General features: G+C 31.2%; 1 protein-coding gene across 5 annotated transcripts in view; it reads left to right on the top strand.

The window, feature by feature from the left end:
- Positions 1-19,872, top strand: part of LOC120342523 (histone deacetylase 4-like) — a 42,133-nt gene that overhangs the window by 14,194 nt on the left and 8,067 nt on the right. For 3 of the 5 annotated variants that reach the window (XM_039411413.2, XM_039411396.2, XM_039411421.2), the window contains 12 exons: positions 3,545-3,607; positions 11,819-11,958; positions 13,176-13,223; positions 14,827-14,953; positions 15,730-15,832; positions 16,009-16,121; positions 16,419-16,571; positions 17,255-17,406; positions 18,224-18,337; positions 18,807-18,945; positions 19,166-19,237; positions 19,441-19,565. In XM_039411413.2, the coding sequence (XP_039267347.2) occupies positions 3,545-3,607; positions 11,819-11,958; positions 13,176-13,223; positions 14,827-14,953; positions 15,730-15,832; positions 16,009-16,121; positions 16,419-16,571; positions 17,255-17,406; positions 18,224-18,337; positions 18,807-18,945; positions 19,166-19,237; positions 19,441-19,565 (1,349 nt within the window). The remainder of the gene's footprint in view (positions 1-3,544; positions 3,608-11,818; positions 11,959-13,175; positions 13,224-14,826; positions 14,954-15,729; positions 15,833-16,008; positions 16,122-16,418; positions 16,572-17,254; positions 17,407-18,223; positions 18,338-18,806; positions 18,946-19,165; positions 19,238-19,440; positions 19,566-19,872) is intronic. The other 2 variants (XM_039411404.2, XM_039411429.2) reach the window with 2 other exon arrangements.

Consider the following 19,872-nt stretch of genomic DNA (forward strand, 5'->3'; position numbering starts at 1 on the left):
ATAGTTGAAATGATGAGTGAGAGGTGATCATAACTTGTTGTTAGCAATGAAAAGTCATTGGAGGTTAGCGACACTTCGGTTTGGCATGAATCGATATAATTATAAACCGGTGAACCCGCCTTATATAGATTACGTTTGCTCTAGGTTAGAAATTTCCGTTTCGGTTAATAACGCTGTTTTTTATGTACACAAATTACATTTTTTGCTTATGGTAAAATTCCTCACAAATCATTGCAATTATGTATATTTGAGATTTTTTTGTAGTCAACATTTGTTTATCAACTGAAATATTTGCCTCGCCAGTATTAGCTTTGTCTCAGCCATTGGTTTGCCTGTTCCTTGTCAATTTTTATGATGTATGTTTTCTATTTGCGTCAATGGTCGTATTTGTGGTGCTACCGCAAATAAATGTCTAACTTTTTCCGGGAAATGTTACCGAAAGTATATTTTATGAACGACTAAAAGTAAACATTTGGTATTGTGAAAGATTTCAGTAGCCCGCAGCAAAATACTTATTCTTTAGTGCAATAGTTGGTTTTTATTTAGCTTTTTTCTGAGTTCATAATATTTGAGCTTGTTCATATTGCTAAAAATTTAGATATTCACATTTGTTTACTAGAATGCTAATAATTCTTTTCGATTTTCCCAGTTCAAATTAATTTCTCAGTAATATCATTGTATAAGCCAAGTTCTATTTGTAAATAGAATAGGATTCGTGGTAATATTGAATAACTAGTGCAAAAAAGATTATTCTAATTCTTAATTGTCAGCAAAAAATTCAAAATATTTATTTCCAAAATATTACCCATTTTAAAAGCACTTCGTAGCTATGAGTTTCAGTTTCTGTCGCCTTGCAGAATACTAAACCTAAAATATTTTAACGTATCCTAGTTGTCATGAATTTAGTCAAGTTACCTCCACCATTGGACTCGTTTGACTGCCGGTAAATAAGTAATGGGATAATTTGATGTACTTTAAATCAGTACTACTCACTCACAAGTCGTGATGAACTCAGCAGTCTGTGTGTGTTGTTATTAAAAAATATTTTCCAAATATAGATTCTTTTTTTGTATCGAGAGTCTCATGATTCATTCCTCTTATTTCGCAAATGTAGTCGAGGCTAGCTTAACTATTTTTAGCATCGATGTGGCACAATGGATTAAAAGTATTTATCTTCGCTAGTGCGTGAATATGTACTCGGTGTCGAACTGAGAATGAAAAGCTTTAATGAAAAAGGCTCACAAATCGATCAGATAGATGTTGTTTTATTGTAAAATGGTGCTGCAATTTTTTGATCAGATAGAATGGAAAGGATCGGTGTTAAATGTCGAAGAGTGATTTTAGGTAAATATGCACTATTACATGTAGAGCCAGTAGAATTTAGCGACATTTTTAAGGCCCGTTATCAGTAGTCTGTGGTAATTTAGGAATTCTATTGAGTTTTTTGACTAGTTGCCAGATCTCTTGTTGTGAATGAATTCTGTCATTCTTAGTGCCGGTAGTAGAGGCCGTCCAGGAGTTATATTCCCAGCAGTATCTGAAGAGTTTTGCCACCGGTTGCCCTCTGTGGTAGTTTAGGAATTACATACATTTATAATTTTAGTTTATTTATTCTCGCGTTTGAAACTTGGAAAGTGAGGTCTAAATCTATAGAAAATGACGTAAAATTTCCATCGTGCTCCAAATAAATTATATCTATATCATGTAAAGAATTGAATTAATAGCCTAGAATCTAGATAACTTTGTCACTTCATTAAAAGACGCGACATATCCGATTGGCGCCCCTTCTAAAAATAGACCTACTTTGCTTTGTGTATGACAGCATCGTTATCTCATTATAACATTGCATATCCTTTAATAACATAGCAGGTATGCTAACTCGTCGATGATTATAAGAAGACTTATTCCATCCGTGGATCGGCTCGTCATTACTGAGGTGTAAGTGTACTAAAGGGTCACAGTTTCAGGTCTAAAAGAGATCATTTGCACGGACTATTCCTTTCCTAATGTTTTGTTTTGTCAATTTTGACCCGCCATCCAGTCAGCGTATTGAAATTCGAGTTATTTCAGTTGTGGTATTTCTAAAGTTAGATATCGTCCATGGGGACGATACGCTCGGTTGAATAAATTTCAGTAAATTTACTCACGCAACGTTGGTTATTGAGACTTTGTTTTCCGTAAAATAAATTTCGCTGTTGAAAAAAACTGTTTAGTATGTGAAGCGTTATAAGTCGATTTTAAACGGAGGAGACTAAACGAGAAAGGGTTGAATTTTTACAAAATGCACGTAAATTATCCGAGATTTTATTACAGTATACGCCATAACGGGAGTTGCTAATCAAAGTCTACAGACAGTTAGTTAGTCTTGGTGTATTGCTTATTGTAGGCTATATTATACTTGAAGTTTTCTAAGAGTTGAGTAGTTTGATAATTTTAATAATATAATCATATACATTGGGTAGCTCCTGATATAGATTTATGTCGGTTTGTCCATATTTTAATTATGGCATTATTAGAGGAAAATTGAGAGCAAAGTGGACGACTCTGTATTGGAAGTCGGAATCGAAATTCTCAGTCGAAAATAACTGTCTTCCGAACGTCAGTGTTATATTTTTGTTACCAATTTACCTTAGTTGCGCGTTCGAAAGATATTATTAATTATATATATGACACGAATACGGGACTGCCTCGATGAGTTATGATATATACATATCCGTTTTGGAACGTCGTAATTTTTCTTCTGTTTTATATTTGACTCTTATTCGTGCTCCTTATTATAATGTTATTCTTGTACAAGACTTCGAAACATTTTTTTTTTATTATTACGCATTTCCGTTTCCTGTCACGACCATTCTTTCCTTATAACAAAAAATAATTTCAAGTTTCGTTTGAATATTTGAATAGTAGTAGTTTCATACTTCTTGTTATATCGTGTTATAACGGGGATTTTCAAGCGTTTGCGGCATGTGCTACTCTCTACAGGGCGCTGGAAATATATTTAGTGATAGCAAAAAAACTCAGTTTGAGCAAAGATGGTATTTCCAATAATGTTCTTCAATAGATTCGAAATTTCGCTGTTTGCATTTTTCCATAAAATGTTCCTTTCTTACCTAAATTGATGCCATTTTACCTAGATTGATGCTATTTAGAATATAAGTTATATAAATGAAAAACACGGAGGAATTTTTTATGCATAGAGCATAGAGGATAAATCAAAATTTTCGTAGTTAGACAATACTTGGACACTGAGAATTAGATACCAGACAAAACCCTGGCGGTATATAAATTGTACAAAAATGGCATTATTATTCATATTATTTCTCATCGCTCATTGGTACAAGTCACTGGGTTTGAAGTTTATTTTCATATTGTCGAATTGTATTTCAAAAAAATATTTTTATTTTTATGTTCCACAGTACTATTTTGTAAGATGACATAATGCTGACAAATACAAAATAAAACGATACATTACCATAGCCTCTAGCTAAGAACGTATTGGAAATTTGCAAGCATTATTTTTACACTGTGTCTATAATTATCGCAGGAGATAGTGATTCACCGCCTCCAACCACAAAGAATTCTAACGGATTTAAAGACGTACATCCAGGTAAGAAAATATTCTATTTCATTACCATAATCTTCGACGATTTTTAGTGGTGTTTTGTAAATTTTTTTCCATAAAATTACATTTGGTGATTCTCAAGTCGAATTAATAAGTGGATTTTGAGTAAAATACAACAGAGTTACGGCATCAGGTAGACACATTTAGATTTACTATTTTTCAGTTTAATTATTTTTAACCAGTTTTGTACTTTACAATTTGCAGTACAACTAATACTGCAACAGTAGCTATACCCGATTATTAGTATAATATACAATCATGTGTGATGTATGAAATTTTGTTGTATAAGTGATGAAATAGCGCTTAAATTTACTTGTAATGGTGTTGAAATTCGATTATATTTGAAAATTAGTCAGAATTTCATCCATCTTTGCTGTGAAAAATAGAAATAGAAAACCCATATTCCGCCTGAAGTTCCATCTGGCGATTTCTCCATGAATGGTGATACCGCCATGACGTCATGACTACTCATAAACAGATCTTATCAGAGCGACCTGAAGATTATATAACCTTATCTTGCTCGTTGATAATGACAAGTAGATAGAGAAATACGCCACTAGAATCCACCGCATGACTGTCGATACGATGCCTTATTTTTTATCAACTCCCGACTAACGCAAACGCAAATCACGTGGAGCATATTTTTGGACAATACCTTTTCCCCATTATCAATTCAAATTAGTTACAACGCAAAAGGCTTGTAATGTTTTTTTTTTTTGAAAACTGCTGGAACTACCGTATTTTTATATAGTTTTCTGACTAACGCAAACAATTCTTAAGAAGTAATTGAATATCGTTGACCGGGTTGCACCATGACTCATAGGGAACGCGTCTTCTTCAGTTTTCAGAATTGTTGGTATATATTTGACAAATTTTCACATCTATATTTCGTAATACTGAAATCTCAACTTTTTCGGGTCTCGGAAGGAAAACAAAACACAATTCCGATTAATAATTTAAATACAAGAAGTTAAATTTAGAAACTCCACCAAGAAAATCCCCACAGTTTCGAAATTAGAAAGAAAATAACACGAACGACCGGGCGCAACTGTAGTTGTCAACACGAAAATGTCATCCTTCATCAATTTCGGTGGAAATTGATCGAGGATTTTTTGGAAGTGCTATTTGCCATTGAAGACCATTTTTTATGTTGAGATAACGACAATACAAGTTAAACTTTAGATTCGGTTGGTTGTTTTATAAATGTCCATAGCCGAATTTCTAAACACAAATCCGATTGGCGCTAATTTTGATTTCGGATATTCGAAATTGAATAATTTGTCAGCGAAATGATAAAATATGCTAAAAACCACAATTCAACTGCAAAAATGAAAAATCTTGTGAAAAACAGTTACGATATTTCAATTATTTATTTTCTTTCGGATTCTAGCCTCAATTTTAATCTTTGTGAAAATTCAATTTATTTGCATACAATAACTTATACCATGCCAAGGACGATCGGGTTATAAAATGAGTGCATCGTTTAGTTTACACTTTGAACCGGATTACCTGCGCAAAGATATATTGAGGTTCTTCCTAGATTGGAACGCTGAACTCTATTTTTAACTATTTTGATGTTCCCGATTATTTATTATTAAACCAGGCATGTTCGTGTTCAAATGTCAGTTGTATTATGGGACGAGAGTCGAGAATAGAAAATACAATATCGATCATTTATTTTAAAATTAAAAATTTAATTTTCTGGTATTTTTTTTCCAGTATGTTATATCGGGTGCGTTGACTTAACGTTTAGATCGTTGGATTCAACACCGTTGGTGTCGCTGGTGTAAAATCCTCTGAAATGAACCGGTTAAAGTCTGCGAGCAAAGAAGTACTACCTTCGTTTTGGGCGGTCTTACCAACCACTGACATTATAAAAAAAATTATTTATATCCGGGAATTTTTTTTGTTCAAGAGTTAGAATAATCAGAGTTTTTTTCGTAAAGTTTTCCATCCTGGCAGCGATAGAATAATTTATGCTAAATTTGATATATCACCATTTCGGCACTGTTGTGCCAATTCAAGTCATTTAAATTTGAAAAAAAAGGGAGTATTCTAAAATGAATTGCCTATAAGTAAGGAACATGGTCATCAATTTTTCTTATTTTCTCTTAGTTGGGATTGTCGACGTTGAAGTATTCCCGGGAAATTTACTCCCGTATTCGATTCATTTTGACAATTTTTTTAACAATCTCAGCTTCGAGCTTGAGTGACCATACATGACATTTCTGAATTCTGTTTCTTTGTGTTTATGAAAATAGATGCGAACGTGACTAGAGAAGTCGCAAATTCTATTAATAAACTTTGGCAATTGAATTCATGCTCGCGAAGCGCAACTATTGTATTTCTCTGAAGGAAATTGTTTGGTCTGCAAGCCAATGCGCCAGTTGATAGCAAGTTATTTGTCATTCCAAGAGGCAGTTCCAGCGACACAGAAGAGAGAAAGTTACACCCCTTTATATTGGTATTCTAGATTTTTTCCTGCAACTAAGATTTATTGTATTTCATGATTTGGCCAATTTTGTTCTAATTCTTATATATAATTCATAGAATCAAATTTTAACTACGGAAACACAAATTTTACTATATAAATTCTAGAGATATAACTTAAAGATGAAACTCTAGATAGAAAACAGGAACCAGTCATTTTAAGACAGTTTAGTATTGGAATAGTGTTAGATTCTACTGTGTAAATTATTTGGTAAAATGAAATCAGATGGTATATCTTTCTGTAAAATTTTTTTTTTTAAATATCCAATAAAAAATTTGATTAGCCTTGAATATAATAGAAAATGAAACTGAAATTGAAACAGCCTGACTCAGGCAGCAAGGAAATTTTTTGTTGGCCTCGACAATGGCCATCTTCGATTCACGAAATATACCTATTTGATTGTAGAAAAAAGCACATAATTCTGTGACTGGGACTTTTATTGGAAATGTTAGGTAGCCAACGTGTGTCATGATAATTTTAACTTTTAACCCAAACAAGAGAAATATATAGACCTAAATGCTAAACCTTTTTCCAAGATTTAAGCATATACATGGAAGTAATACATTTGTAAGCTCACATTGTGACATAAAATATGAGGGAAAATATTTACACAACAATACGTGAGAGGTATATTATAGTAAAAAGTGGCATTTGTCTGATATATTGAAAAAATGTCCTGAATGCTTATGAAAATGGTCTTGTTAGAAAGTGTAAATGAGATGATAAAAATCAACCATTTAGTGCAAAGGGTGTTTATTGGGTTTGTACAAACCAATAAAATAGGTGTATTGTTCCAAAATATGCTTATGAACCTAGTTGAACCCTTTAACATAATGTGTATGTATAAATTTCTAAAAATAATTGTTTCATGTTGTGGTTCTTTGCTAAGTATGATGAATATGTTCCCATTACTGTACGCTCTATCGTCATTATGTCCATATGGTCCAAAACTGGCATCGATAAATCAGTATTTATATGTGAGATTTATCTATGAGGTACATATTATTCGAACGTAATTATAATTCAACCATTTGTTACGGAATTGCTAAATTTGGGTGATGTGTTAATTGATAGTGTCTAAATGAAGATGAGCATTTTCGCTGTGGTTTCTACTGACCTGATCAGTATTCACAGCGCAAAGATATTTTTAGAATCGAATATTGTAGGCTGCAACATGGGTTTAATGAAGTGTTTAGGAAATGTATGCTTGTTTGTGGTGAATTAATAAAATAGGTTTTGATTCTATTTTAGGTATGTTTTGTTATGTAAGGTTTACTTTGTGTTGAAAATAAGGTTTCAGACAATACTGTGGCCTAATTGACAGAAATTTAACCTCCTTGATTTCCTTAAATAGAAATTGATTAAAACAGCTCAATTATTGACACAGTTGTGGATGGGAATTTGCATTTTGGTGTGGTATTATAGAATTTTGTGTTGTTCGAATCATAGAATTTTGTGTTGAGCATTTCAATGAGCAATAACTATTTTTGTATAGAAATAGTTTATTTAACATTTCAATCAAGTTCATCCCTTTGACTCTTCAAAAATCATTTCAACGCATGACTCATCAGCACCAAAAATAGCTCAATAAGTTTTAACCTGGTTTATCAACCAGTATTCTGCGTGGGTGGTGTCAGTGGTGAATCTTCGAAATTGAAAATATTTTATCTTAATCTGTCTAACAAAGATCTGCTACGTACTGTATTTTCTATGTTTAATGTTAAAACGGACGAATAGACAAACTTTCAAAGTTCAGGCAAACTTGATCAGACTGGGCATTTTCACATTTTCACTTTGTGCAACAAACCTAGCATTTAATGAATACTTTTCTGCATTGTAATATGATTCAGGATATTTTAAATATATTTACTGTGTTATCTAAGGAAATAAAGGTTTATCAAGTCTACTTTGAAAATGGAAATTTAATTGGAACCAAGGGTAAATTGATGATTACTCTTTTTATTAATACCTCTACTATTTTGTTCCCAAAGTTACCAACAAACCAAATTTTTGATGATTACTCCTATTATTAAAAATTCTCATATTTTGTTCTCAAAGTTACAACAAACCAAATTTTTTATATATAATGTTCACTTCAAACAAGATTTTTCCAGTTTGGCACTGGCTACCCAATTTATTTACATCCTGGGTGAGTCTAGAACCTTATTGAATTTTTGATCTTTGATGCGAACACATTTAACCCAACTATGAGAATATAGACGAACTACCAAAAAAAAATGTTGATATTTCGACCCAAGTTGAATTTCTCTTTGTTCAAGGTATAAACTCTCCTATTGGTCCCTTTTTTTCAGATGCTCCTCAGTAATTGCAATCTAACTATGAACATCAAATTTCAAATTACATTAAATTAAGATATTTCTTATCGTATACTACCATGACCCCGAAAAAGTTTATCAATGGTGGCACTGTTAGTTCATATTTACAAAAGAGTACGACGTGACTATCTATATTTGAGTTATGTCTGTTTGTATTGTGAACAACTACGTCAAACTTTATCGAATAACTATTGGTTGAACGAACAAAGTTCAATATGACCTAAAAAGAGAAAGGGAAATTTCATCAAACAATTTGTTTAAAAATTGTATAATGTATCACAGTTACTATTCCTAATATTGTTTAAGGACAGTTACCGGTATCTGGTGAATAGCGTCAAGCTTTCTTTTCAATATATTTGTAGATAGGAACATAGGAAGTCTATGAAAAGTTGTGTTTTTTCAGAGTTTTTTGTAGGAATAGGAATTTTTTATGAAATCAAAATTAACCTTTCCCTTAAAAAATTAGCCACCTTGGACCAAATGAGATTTAAAATTTATGTTTTTTGAAATAAAATTTGGGAATTTTTTTTTCCAGTGATAGAAAATAAACGCTTTGCTGTAAAACTTGCCTTTTTTATCATGAAATATTTTGTAGCTTTACAGTAATATTGCTGCAAAATAGGTTGCAATTGTAAAATCTGAAATATAGATTAATCACAAGACCATTAAATCACTATTTATATATGGAAAAATTGAGACAAGAAATAGTTTTTTGTGGAAATGATTTGGAAATCCTATGTGATTAGAGATGAAAAATTTTAATTCAAATTATCTGAATACTTGAATATATTTTTGGCTAGATTTTTTATTTTTATTTCAGAAAATGATGAATTTTTAAAAATATTGAGATTATAAAATAATTGATATAATTAGCGCAATTAATTTAATTATTTTTTCCTAATGTTTGCAGTTCAATGTATTACAAGACCACTTTTGAAGCTTGTTAATTAAATTTACATTATGGGAGAAATGCATAGTAATGCAAACATTTTATGCAAGTCATGCTTCGGGAAGCAAAAACCGATAACATTGTAAATATTAGACTATCAATGACTTGCAGTACTCAACTTCGCTCAACTATTATGTATTGAATATTTCATTTGGAGACAACGTTGTTCGTATTCCATTACCCAACTGAGTTTGTTTGAATGAGAAGTAATGCTATGTTAGTTATGTTCGTGGGGGGTTAAAACTTGAAAGTAAAATGAAGTATTACCTTTAACTGAAGTATTTTAATAATTTGAACTTGGAATTGAATAAGCAAAAGAGAGAATTTATTCAGTGCGTTATCAGTGTTCAACTTTGCAATTGAAATTTTTTAAATAGCAGATTTATTCATTTATGATTTTTATTGGTATTAAAACTTGATGTTTTTATTATTATTTTATTGCCTTATGATGATAATAAAAATTTTTCTCATTTTTTTTAATCAGTAGTTTGCATTAAGTATTTCAATATCTAAATAATTTATGCTATTTTAGTATTCTGCCTTGAAATTCATATCAAGTTTGAATATTTTAAAGATATTTATTTTTCATAAAATCATGATATTTGCTAATTTTTACAACCAAAATTTTACGTAATTTTTAATTTTGTTTTGGATTTTCAAATTTTTCATAAAAATAATTTACCGAAATCATATTATATTCAAATTCATATTTAAAATCACATATTGCAAATAAAAATATTTTGAATGACATTTACTGGTAATTTAATTCTTTTCGGTATCATAGCTTGCGTAATAAGGTTCCTGTATTATCTACTTTATTTGGTATGCCAAAATGTATGCCTAATAACATCTAAATATAGATCACATTATTTCATAACAATGACACATAACACGTTAGGAACAGCTTGCACATCCATCAATGTTATGTCATGTTGTTTATCATTTCTAAATTTGGTAAACTAAATATACATTGGAGTATCGCATTCACACAATTTAGCATTACTAAATTAAATGGCATGTAATGGATTTGAACTATAGGTATGTCATGATTTTTGAAGTTCTGCAATTCTTTTGTAATATTAACACGCCTAAACGTGATTTTGAACTTGACATTTCCAGAATAATCAATAATATTCTTGGTCAGCGTCGAGAATCGAGTATTTCAATTTTAGTTTAATTTAGGAATAACTCACTGGTTAAATTTAATTAAGCTGATGTTTTCGAACAAATGTTGACTTTCTTGTATGTGATATTTGACCTATTTGCTATTAATAAGACTCTAGACTAGCAAGCAAGTTCTGGATTTAAAGAGAAATTTAAGTTTGAGCTGATAGTTTTGTTTGGTTGTTTGTAGAGCAGTATATTCTGATTGTTCAGTTATAGGTGAGTGTATTTATAGTTTATTCTATTTTGAATAAGAAGCAGAAATAACTAAAATTAGCTGGATATATGAGTATATTCAAAATTAGTTATAATCGATACAGTTAGTTTTAGTTTAGGAGGGAATTAGGGTATGAAATAATATGTATTCTATGATATGCATTGATTTAGGAACGTTCTCTCATTCTTTGTGAACACAACTTAATTTTGAATATATCCTCTGCTTTGCAAACTTTTTTTTTATAAAATCATGGTATTTGCTAATTTTTACAAGCAAAATTGATATAAATTCTGGGGTACTCCCTAAGTAGGTGTACCAGGTTAGGGTTAGGCCATAATTTTATTCCGATTTTCCTTATTTTAGTTCTATTACGATTTCGGGACTGTCTGTGTTAGCCAAGTGAATATCCACCTGCCCATAGGTTTCCGTCCCTTCACATAACTCGATGTAAAATAGGCGAACAAAATTAGTTACCTCCATATTGGCACACATACTTCTGGAGCGCCAATTCTGGTTTTGCTTCAGGATTCCAAATTTTCCATAAAGAATGATAATTTTGATTACCGGTACCTTATATATCCAAATTCGTATTAAAAATCACTTGTTTTAAACAAAAATATTTTGAATTATGTTTACTGGTAATTTAATTTGTTTCAGTGTCATAGTTTGAATAATAAGATGCTATTCACTTTATTTGCTATGCCAAAATGTCTAAATCTAATGCTGATCTAAATATTGAATATGTTATTGCATAACAATGACGCATAGCACTACAAAATAATAAAACATTGTTTTATATATTGCATATTTGTGTGTTATTTATAGATATATGACATTAGTTTTTATGGAGATCTTCATTTTTCCCAAACTTATTCACTTCAAAGTAGGTTAGTTGGTATTATATGTTGTCAAGTTATCAACATTTTAACATAAATATAATTGCTAACTTATCAGAAAATAACTAAAAAATGAATCCATGATAATGTTCCTTGTCAAATTACAGCAAGTTAGTGTATATATAATTTTTTTCTTTTTACAGAGGATAGAACATTTATCGGAACCTTTCCGAGGGTTGGAATGGCAGCTGAGTTGGCCGGGGCAGCAGGCGCTGGAATTATGTCGGAGGAGTACCAGAAACTACTCAAGTTGAGGCAGCAGCAGTTCGACGAACAGGTACAGGTAGGATTTGTTTGATGTTACGTTGAATTCGAGAATATGAAAGAAAATGGTGAAATTACACTTCTCTTGAGTTTGATTGCTATTATGCAGGGCTGTGAAGGTTGAAAAATTTACACCCTACTTATAACATTGCAGCATCGGAAAATCGTCTTTAAATTAATCTTTAGTTGAGAATGCACTGTAAACCTTGTTTTTAATGGCCGTCAAAAAATTTGACTTGATTACCTCCCTTAGTAGTTTAAAATTTCGACCCTAAGTTGTGAAAAAATTTGAAAATGGGGAGTTTAAAAATACCACTCATTAAACTTTTCAGCCCCTTTAACATAGAAATTGAAACATAGGTAGTTCATATCTTAAATTATAATTTCTGAATGTTAAAATTTCAAAAAATAGTCAGGAAGATGCATGCTCACGACGAAATGATGTCTGAAGCAAATACATTACCGGCACCATATTTGAATATATTCAAAATTTCTAATATCCGATTTGATATAATATTCTAAATTTCAAAATTGTTTTCTAATCAACATTTGTAATATGAAACTAAGTATATGATTGTCCCTGCCCATCTGTTGAAATTAAAAAACATATTATTTATTTTATAACAATGATAACCCAAAAGCTAACATTGTAAAAATGCATGTTTTTACGATAAATATTCAAAAACAAAAACTTCAAAACATGTTGGATGCTCTATTATTTGTATCTATTTACTACTCCATCTTTTTTATTATGTATGTGTTTATTTTTGTATATTTCTAGAATTCAACCATTTGCATCTGAATCCACTTATTTTATTTATGTTGTATGAAGTAATTGATAGTTAGGAGCTAATTAACATTGTTCTGTAGATCCATAATCAATACTTTGTTGTGACACCAGCCAGGTGAACACTTGTTATGGAATGTAGAGTGTTTGTCCATAATATTACATTATAACACAAATTATGGCCAAGAAAATTCAGACTTACGTGTATATACTATACATTTTTTTTTATTTGAAAAGTAAGATTTAAAAGAGACTGTCTAATTGAAAATGGAAATTCATTGAAGAATAATTTCAAATTTTTATGAAGTGTTTAGCTAAAATCATATTTCCGGTACTTGGTTTAATTTTTTTTATTGAAAATTTCCTATGGTTTTTGTCTTGGTCTTGTCTTTCAATTTTTGTTTTAGTTTTAAATTTTTAGTATATTCATTTTTTTTCTAATTATTCAGGTACTCGCCAACATTCAGCGTCAGCAGCAACTCCAAGAGCATTTCAGGGTAAATATTAATATTTATTGAATCCCACTATTATCTTTCTTGAATTGTGAAGAATAATCAAAAAAAATCTCATTCACTGACACTTTCATGTCTGCCATTTTCTATTTATCGAAAATCTCACATGTATCAAGTTATGTCAGCTTCTAACAAATCGGTAACTTCTGATACAGAGCCTCGCTTAGAGTCAAGATGTGAAACGTCACCAAGGAAGTTAGGTTGTTGCAATTTTCTCTAATTGTCTTTCACACCATGCTTCAATCGTTTAAACACAGAAAAATGATTTTTTTGGCAGAATCATCCTTCTTGATGAGGCCCAATTATTTTTTATTATTCACCTGAATTACTCAATTTACGATATTATCACTCAAGATAAAATATGCAAAATAGCTCCTAAAACTTTAACCGTACAAATTATGCAATCTAATTTCTCAAATTTCAGAAAGTCTAATGCACTAAATTCTTTACGCAAAATGTTAATCTCCAATGTATGCTGTTGACATTTATGAATGATTAATGCAGGCTATCGTAGGTACATTGTCAAATTATTTCCAAAAATAGAATTCGGTTCATTCAACTTTTCTTGCATCGCATTCATTGCTGCATTGCTGCAGATAAAACACAATAGGGACGGAAATGATTAGGTTGAATTTGCCTAGAATGGAATGCATTGATTTTCGTATTTTTAATGCCTATGCATCACATGATAATGAGCTAGGCAAGTTGAATATTTAACTATTTTATATTTATTCTGAATTATACAAGGTGATTTTATTAATTGATAAATTTAAAATGTGGCTGGTCTTTTTGTCTTTCCCTGTAAAACTGATTTGCAATACCTTTCAATGGGGGGAATTGATCCATTTTCTCAAAACTGCTTTAAACCAATCAAAAAGGAATTGGAATAGAAAATTCCTCCAAATTCTAGAATGTTCTCTGTATTCACTAATCATAGGTCTCTTCCGATTTTACTCGGGGTGTGTGAGTGCGTTTTGCTTCTCTGAATACATTATTGTGAATATGGGTGAAGTGAACTGATATTTTTAATTAAGGAAAGTAGATTGAATTTTTAAAGTTGGGTGCCTATTCATTTAGTAGTCATTAGTATCTTGTGATTTTAGTCTGGAGTGAGTGTTTCTCACTTCACTGAGTAGGCAATGCCCTGAGAAGATATTTTTGAAGGAAAATCATTTGAATTCTCAAATGTTGGTTTTAAAACTCCTTGATTTACCGCTTGAGCAATCACTGACCAATAACTAGTATTTTATAAAACCTTTGGCTGAAAAATTGACCATTTCAGAGAGTTTACTGTTGTATATGATTAACAAAACGTTTCTATCATTCGTATAACTTGTTTCTCGGAAATATAGTACCGGTACTATATCCTTAATTATAAGTTTTAATTGGAATAATTTTATAAATAATTATATCCTTCACTAACCGCAACATTATTTTAATTGATAATATTTATTAGTTATTAAAAATGATGTAATCATTAAACAACGAACATACTACTTTGACATCAAAAAATGTCTTAGCTTCTGGGAAGGGGTATTAAAATGAGGCAGGATATCCTTTTTATTGTTTTTTCTTCTTTTTTTTTTAGCAATTTTTGCAAAAACAGCATGAAGAACAAAATGCTGCGAAAAATCATATGCGCATTGCTGAAGAAGAAATGCAACAAAAGCATGATTTATTTGGTCAAGTTTTAAATAAAGATAAAAGTAGAGAAAGTAAGGATATATTTTATATTATTTACTGGTAATGCAATATGTCAAAATAAAGTGGTTATGACGGAGAAAATTTCTTGTTTATTTGGTAGCATGTCCTATTTGAGTCCACTTTTGGAATGTCAAAAGAATTTCGTTAAAAGGTTCAAATCCCATCGCATCACCCAGTGTGTAATAAAATGGGTAGGCAATACTGAACTTGTTAGATTCAGGTCTATTCAACATCCGTACTTATGCTTTTGCAGAGCCTTGCTCAGAGCAAAAGGCTATAAAAGTCTTCTAAAAAATCAAAGTTATGCTATATGTAAAAAGATTTTTTTATTTTGAAAAGAATTTTTATTTTGTGTGCATGTACAATGCCTTCTTTTGGTAATTGCAAATTTTTTGCACATATCTTAGATTTCTGCAAAATTGATTCAATTAGAAGATTAATCTAACTTAAATGAATTGCAAGGCACATTTCTAGAATGACAAACTATGTGATAGCCAATATTCAGATTGGAACTGATTCTGAAACTAAAATACATTTCACAATGCTATGATTCTGTCAGTATTAATGGAGTGTAATGACAAAATAGCTTTCTAAGTTTGCCCTTAAGTATATGTATTGATTTATTTATTAATCATAATTAGAAATTTCTAATTGCAATTTTGATTAACTCGTTTTTGTGGGCTTGGCAACACTACTACATCAGGATATATTATTTTGAAAATATATTTACGAAGCCTTTTTTACGAAATGTTACTTATTGATTTTTTTTATGGTTTTTATTTTCTAGGTGCAAATGCTTCTAGTGCAGTAAAACAACATTTACAGAAATTTGTTATCGGAAGACAAAAAACAAAAACATATGATGGCTATCCAAATAACGTTGTGGAAAGGTAGGAATTGGACTATGTTGCTTTTTTAATCTAATATTTTAATATGAACCTATAATTGCTCTTATCCAATTTCAAAATATTGAGTGATACACTATATTTAGGTTTTTAATATTAATTTTCATTTGACTATTTTTAACATACCTTTTTCACTAGTTTTCATTTGTCAATATTTTTAGGAAAATGTTGAGATGGACACCTTCACTGGATAGCAGAAATGGAGTTCATGATCTTGCGGCACCTTATCCTTTACTCTTTGACAAGAGGAGTACATTTCCTCTAAGGAAAACAGGTACAGACTTGGTAAATCATAAGTAATAACATGCGGCGAGTGATTTCAACTTTTCAAACATTTCAAAAATATTCCATGATTTTAAATGAATTTCAAAAAGCCCTACATAGGACTTCAATGGTATCTTTATCAGAATCATCTCTCATCAGAGTTATTGGTGACCTGTCTGTCACTCAGATGCCATGATCTACTAAAACAATATAGAATTATGAAGGTGTATGGCTGTATTGCAATTGAACCCAAGATGCCAATATCAGGGATAATCAAATCCCGTATTCACTTTGATTTTTTCTACAGCTTCCGAGCCAAATTTGAAAGTAAAGTCTCGACTTCGGAAGGTTAATACGTTAGATCGACGTTGTTCTCCTCTACTTCCACGTCATCCTATCGACAACAGTCGAGTCGACATCGCAAACAGAATCAAACAGAAAATATTGAACAATGACCAAGGTTGGTAGATTTGGATTCAAAAATGACTATTTTTATAGGACTTTGTTGCTTTTAAAAAAAATATTTCGCAGAATTCAAATGTGAGTTGTTTTTTTGAGTGTTGTTTGCGTATAAAGTAAAAACAGTACATTTGGATTTAGAAATTTTTTTATTAAATTTTGTCACATTTTTGACTTTAATTTAAAACAATCCATGAAAAAACAAAAAAAACATATTCTATGTCAAGTTTGAGTAAACTTTTACGATTACAGTTGGACACATTCTTGATTTTGTTGTGAACTTTAGTTTAATCTCCTAATTAACAGAAAATGAGCATTTTTGGTCTGACAGTTTCGTTAATGATTCACTATTTCGGATGTAAATTGATTCGTTTCATTGCTTATACCTTTGTAATCAAATTTTCTTGTTATAAACATTTTTGTCCTCGAAAGATAATCATTTTGGTAATAAAATAGATTGAACATTTAAATTATAAGGTATATTTTTCGAGCATATCTCAATTTTCGAAATGAAACATTATGTTTAGTGATTCTTATGAAATTCATAAAAATAGAAAATCAGTATTTCGCAAAATGTCGTTGAAAAATCTCAAGTTTTCAATAATTTTGAATGAATTGTAATGTACAACATCAAATAAGTACTACAAGCAATGCAAGATTAGTAATTTTTCGACATTTTTACAGCTGGTGTCGACAATTCTGCAAGTAACAGTGCTCCCAATTCAGGCCCCAGTTCACCACTTAGCAGTAACAGTAATATAAACAATAGTTCAACTACTGGAAGCAGCTCTTCTATTCGTGGTCTCGGACAGCTTCCCACCACAGGGGCCTCGGAGGTATAATATGAAAAGATTATTTTTGGCCATACAAGAGTTACTGATGAATCGAGCATGAAATGCCAAAATTATATAGAAAACTTTTTAGATTTAATTACATTTATTCAAAAAAATCCAAAAGTTCACTCGTTGTTGAAATTGAATTAAACTTTAAAATTTTGTGCGTAATGTGATTATGATGTGGTACCCACAGTAGAAGACATTATGCAAAGTCAGTGTCTCGTTTTTTCTTGAAGAAATACTGACGCAAGGTTAATAGGGAAGTGATTATCTCCATGCTCTGATGGAATATAACTGAGGGGAAATGTTTCTCTTATGTATGGTTTACATAAAAATTATATCTTATATTAAATTTTGGTATAATTATGGTCAAACCTATACTCAATTTTATGATTACCGAATCGGAAAAGCGTAATTAGTTACAGTGATAAAGAATTTAGAGTTTCAAAAATTTGGTTTATTCATTTTTGAATAAAGGTTGTCGCAAATATTTTTTTCTTCCTACGGGTGTTCTCAAACTTTCATGATCTTTGACACCTCCTATGTGTCCCCTTTATCTTTTATAAAACTATCTATTTTTGCTTTCCATCAATTATTTTATGACCCATATTCAACAATAAATATGAAACAAAAGAAAGAAAAAGAATAAATTCATTACAGCCAGGAAATTAATTAATTCACAGTCAATTTGATTTAAATTAATGTTGTCATCGCGAATGGTATCGAGTGAAGGCTCTCGGAGAACCGGTACATGTCCACTAGAGGGCCAAATGCTCAGTTTAAATTGTTTAATATTACCTGGAATTTTTTTTTTCAGACTGAATTGCCTGGCTACCCCTTCCCTCTTGCCATGGGATTGCAACCTCGTGAGATTTATGCTTCACCCTCGTTACCTAACATATCACTTGGTTTTTCACAAAACAAATCTGTGGTAAGTAAAACTTTTTGAACTAAACCTGCTTATTCAAAATTTCTACACAAGTACAATGAGCATTTACTGACATGTGATGCACCACATATTTCTATGTGGTTTCAGTAGTTCTTCGCATTTAGTGGTCACTATAACTTGGTTCAGAACCCAGTCTCTTCACTCTGAGTGAGTGTATGACTTTTTTGAGCAAAAATTCTCTTGTGAAAATGAAGTTTCATTGGACTAGTATTATCAAATGGATTGAAAGTCTTGCTTCGTTAGAACAATTAATGCATCTAAATTAAAACAAGTAAAAAGGGGTGTTGGAATTCTAGTTTTCAAAGCCATATGTTAAATAAATGAATTGAAAAATTAAATTTTTCATTTCTCATAACCCTAGTTGTGAAGCTTTATTGTTGATGATGATTGACAACTATCCTATGCCACTGTCGACTTTTTAAAATAATTTTTATAAATTTCTCTGTTTTAGGATCCGAATACAATGATCACTGGTACGCCACCCAGTTTTCTCATGTATCCACCAGAGGCAGCAGATCTCCAGAGATTAGTTCTAGGTAGAACGTCGTCTCTGCCTGGTCCACTGATGCAACAAATGTACAAACTTCCAGGTACGAGACGTAAAATAACCTCATTCGTAGTAGTACAATCGTAATGAGATGTTTGAAAATGAACTGTCAATTTTCTAACAGTTTCCAAAAGTATCAATTTTTTCATAATAAGTAAGCCACTATGAATCACCTTGAACTGTGGTGGAAGGATACACATAGACACATAACAGCAACTATTAATTTAACTTCCTGATTTAATTCCTCGTATTTACGTGTGCAGGTCAAATGTCAGAAATGGACGTTGCAATGAGATCTTACCTATTACAACAACAACAACAGTCAGCCTTATTGGGTGAGGAGATTAGTGCTCAGCTTTTTTAGGTCTTTCACGAATAACATGACATTTTCTGTTCTAGCAGTTGCATTTTTTCGTGTTGATTCTTACATTTAGGACTTTTACGAATAACATGAATATTTTTGTTCTAGTAGCAGAATATTTTTGCGTTGTTCTCACATTAATGACTCCTACGGTTAGCATGAAATTTTCTGTTCTAGCGGCTGCGACTGAGAAAGATTCGTCTCCAGGACCTATTCGCACACCTCATACCAGACCACATAAAGCATTGAGTCGAACTCACTCTGCACCTACAGCACCTCAGATTCAGCATCAAATACTACAGGTAAAAAAATGTCATCAAATTTGCAAAATTCGTTCATTGGTCTCTTCTATTTCCTGTTATTGCTGAAATAATGTAGTAATTACAAAAAACTTTGCAAGATATTTAGATCACATTAAATCATCTTTCATGTCAATTGTGAAACATTGGCATATTTATCTACTTGATATTTTTTGGCCCTGCATCATTTTCATGTGATAGGATAAGATTAAGAAGAAATATTTAGGTTATAGTATGAGCACACAACTTTTTATGCACAGTAAAAACACTTACACGATAAGATATTTTGGTTAGTTTTCGGCTCATAGAA

This window comes from Styela clava, chromosome 1, assembly GCF_964204865.1.
Source record: "Styela clava chromosome 1, kaStyClav1.hap1.2, whole genome shotgun sequence".
Lineage (NCBI taxonomy): Eukaryota > Metazoa > Chordata > Ascidiacea > Stolidobranchia > Styelidae > Styela > Styela clava.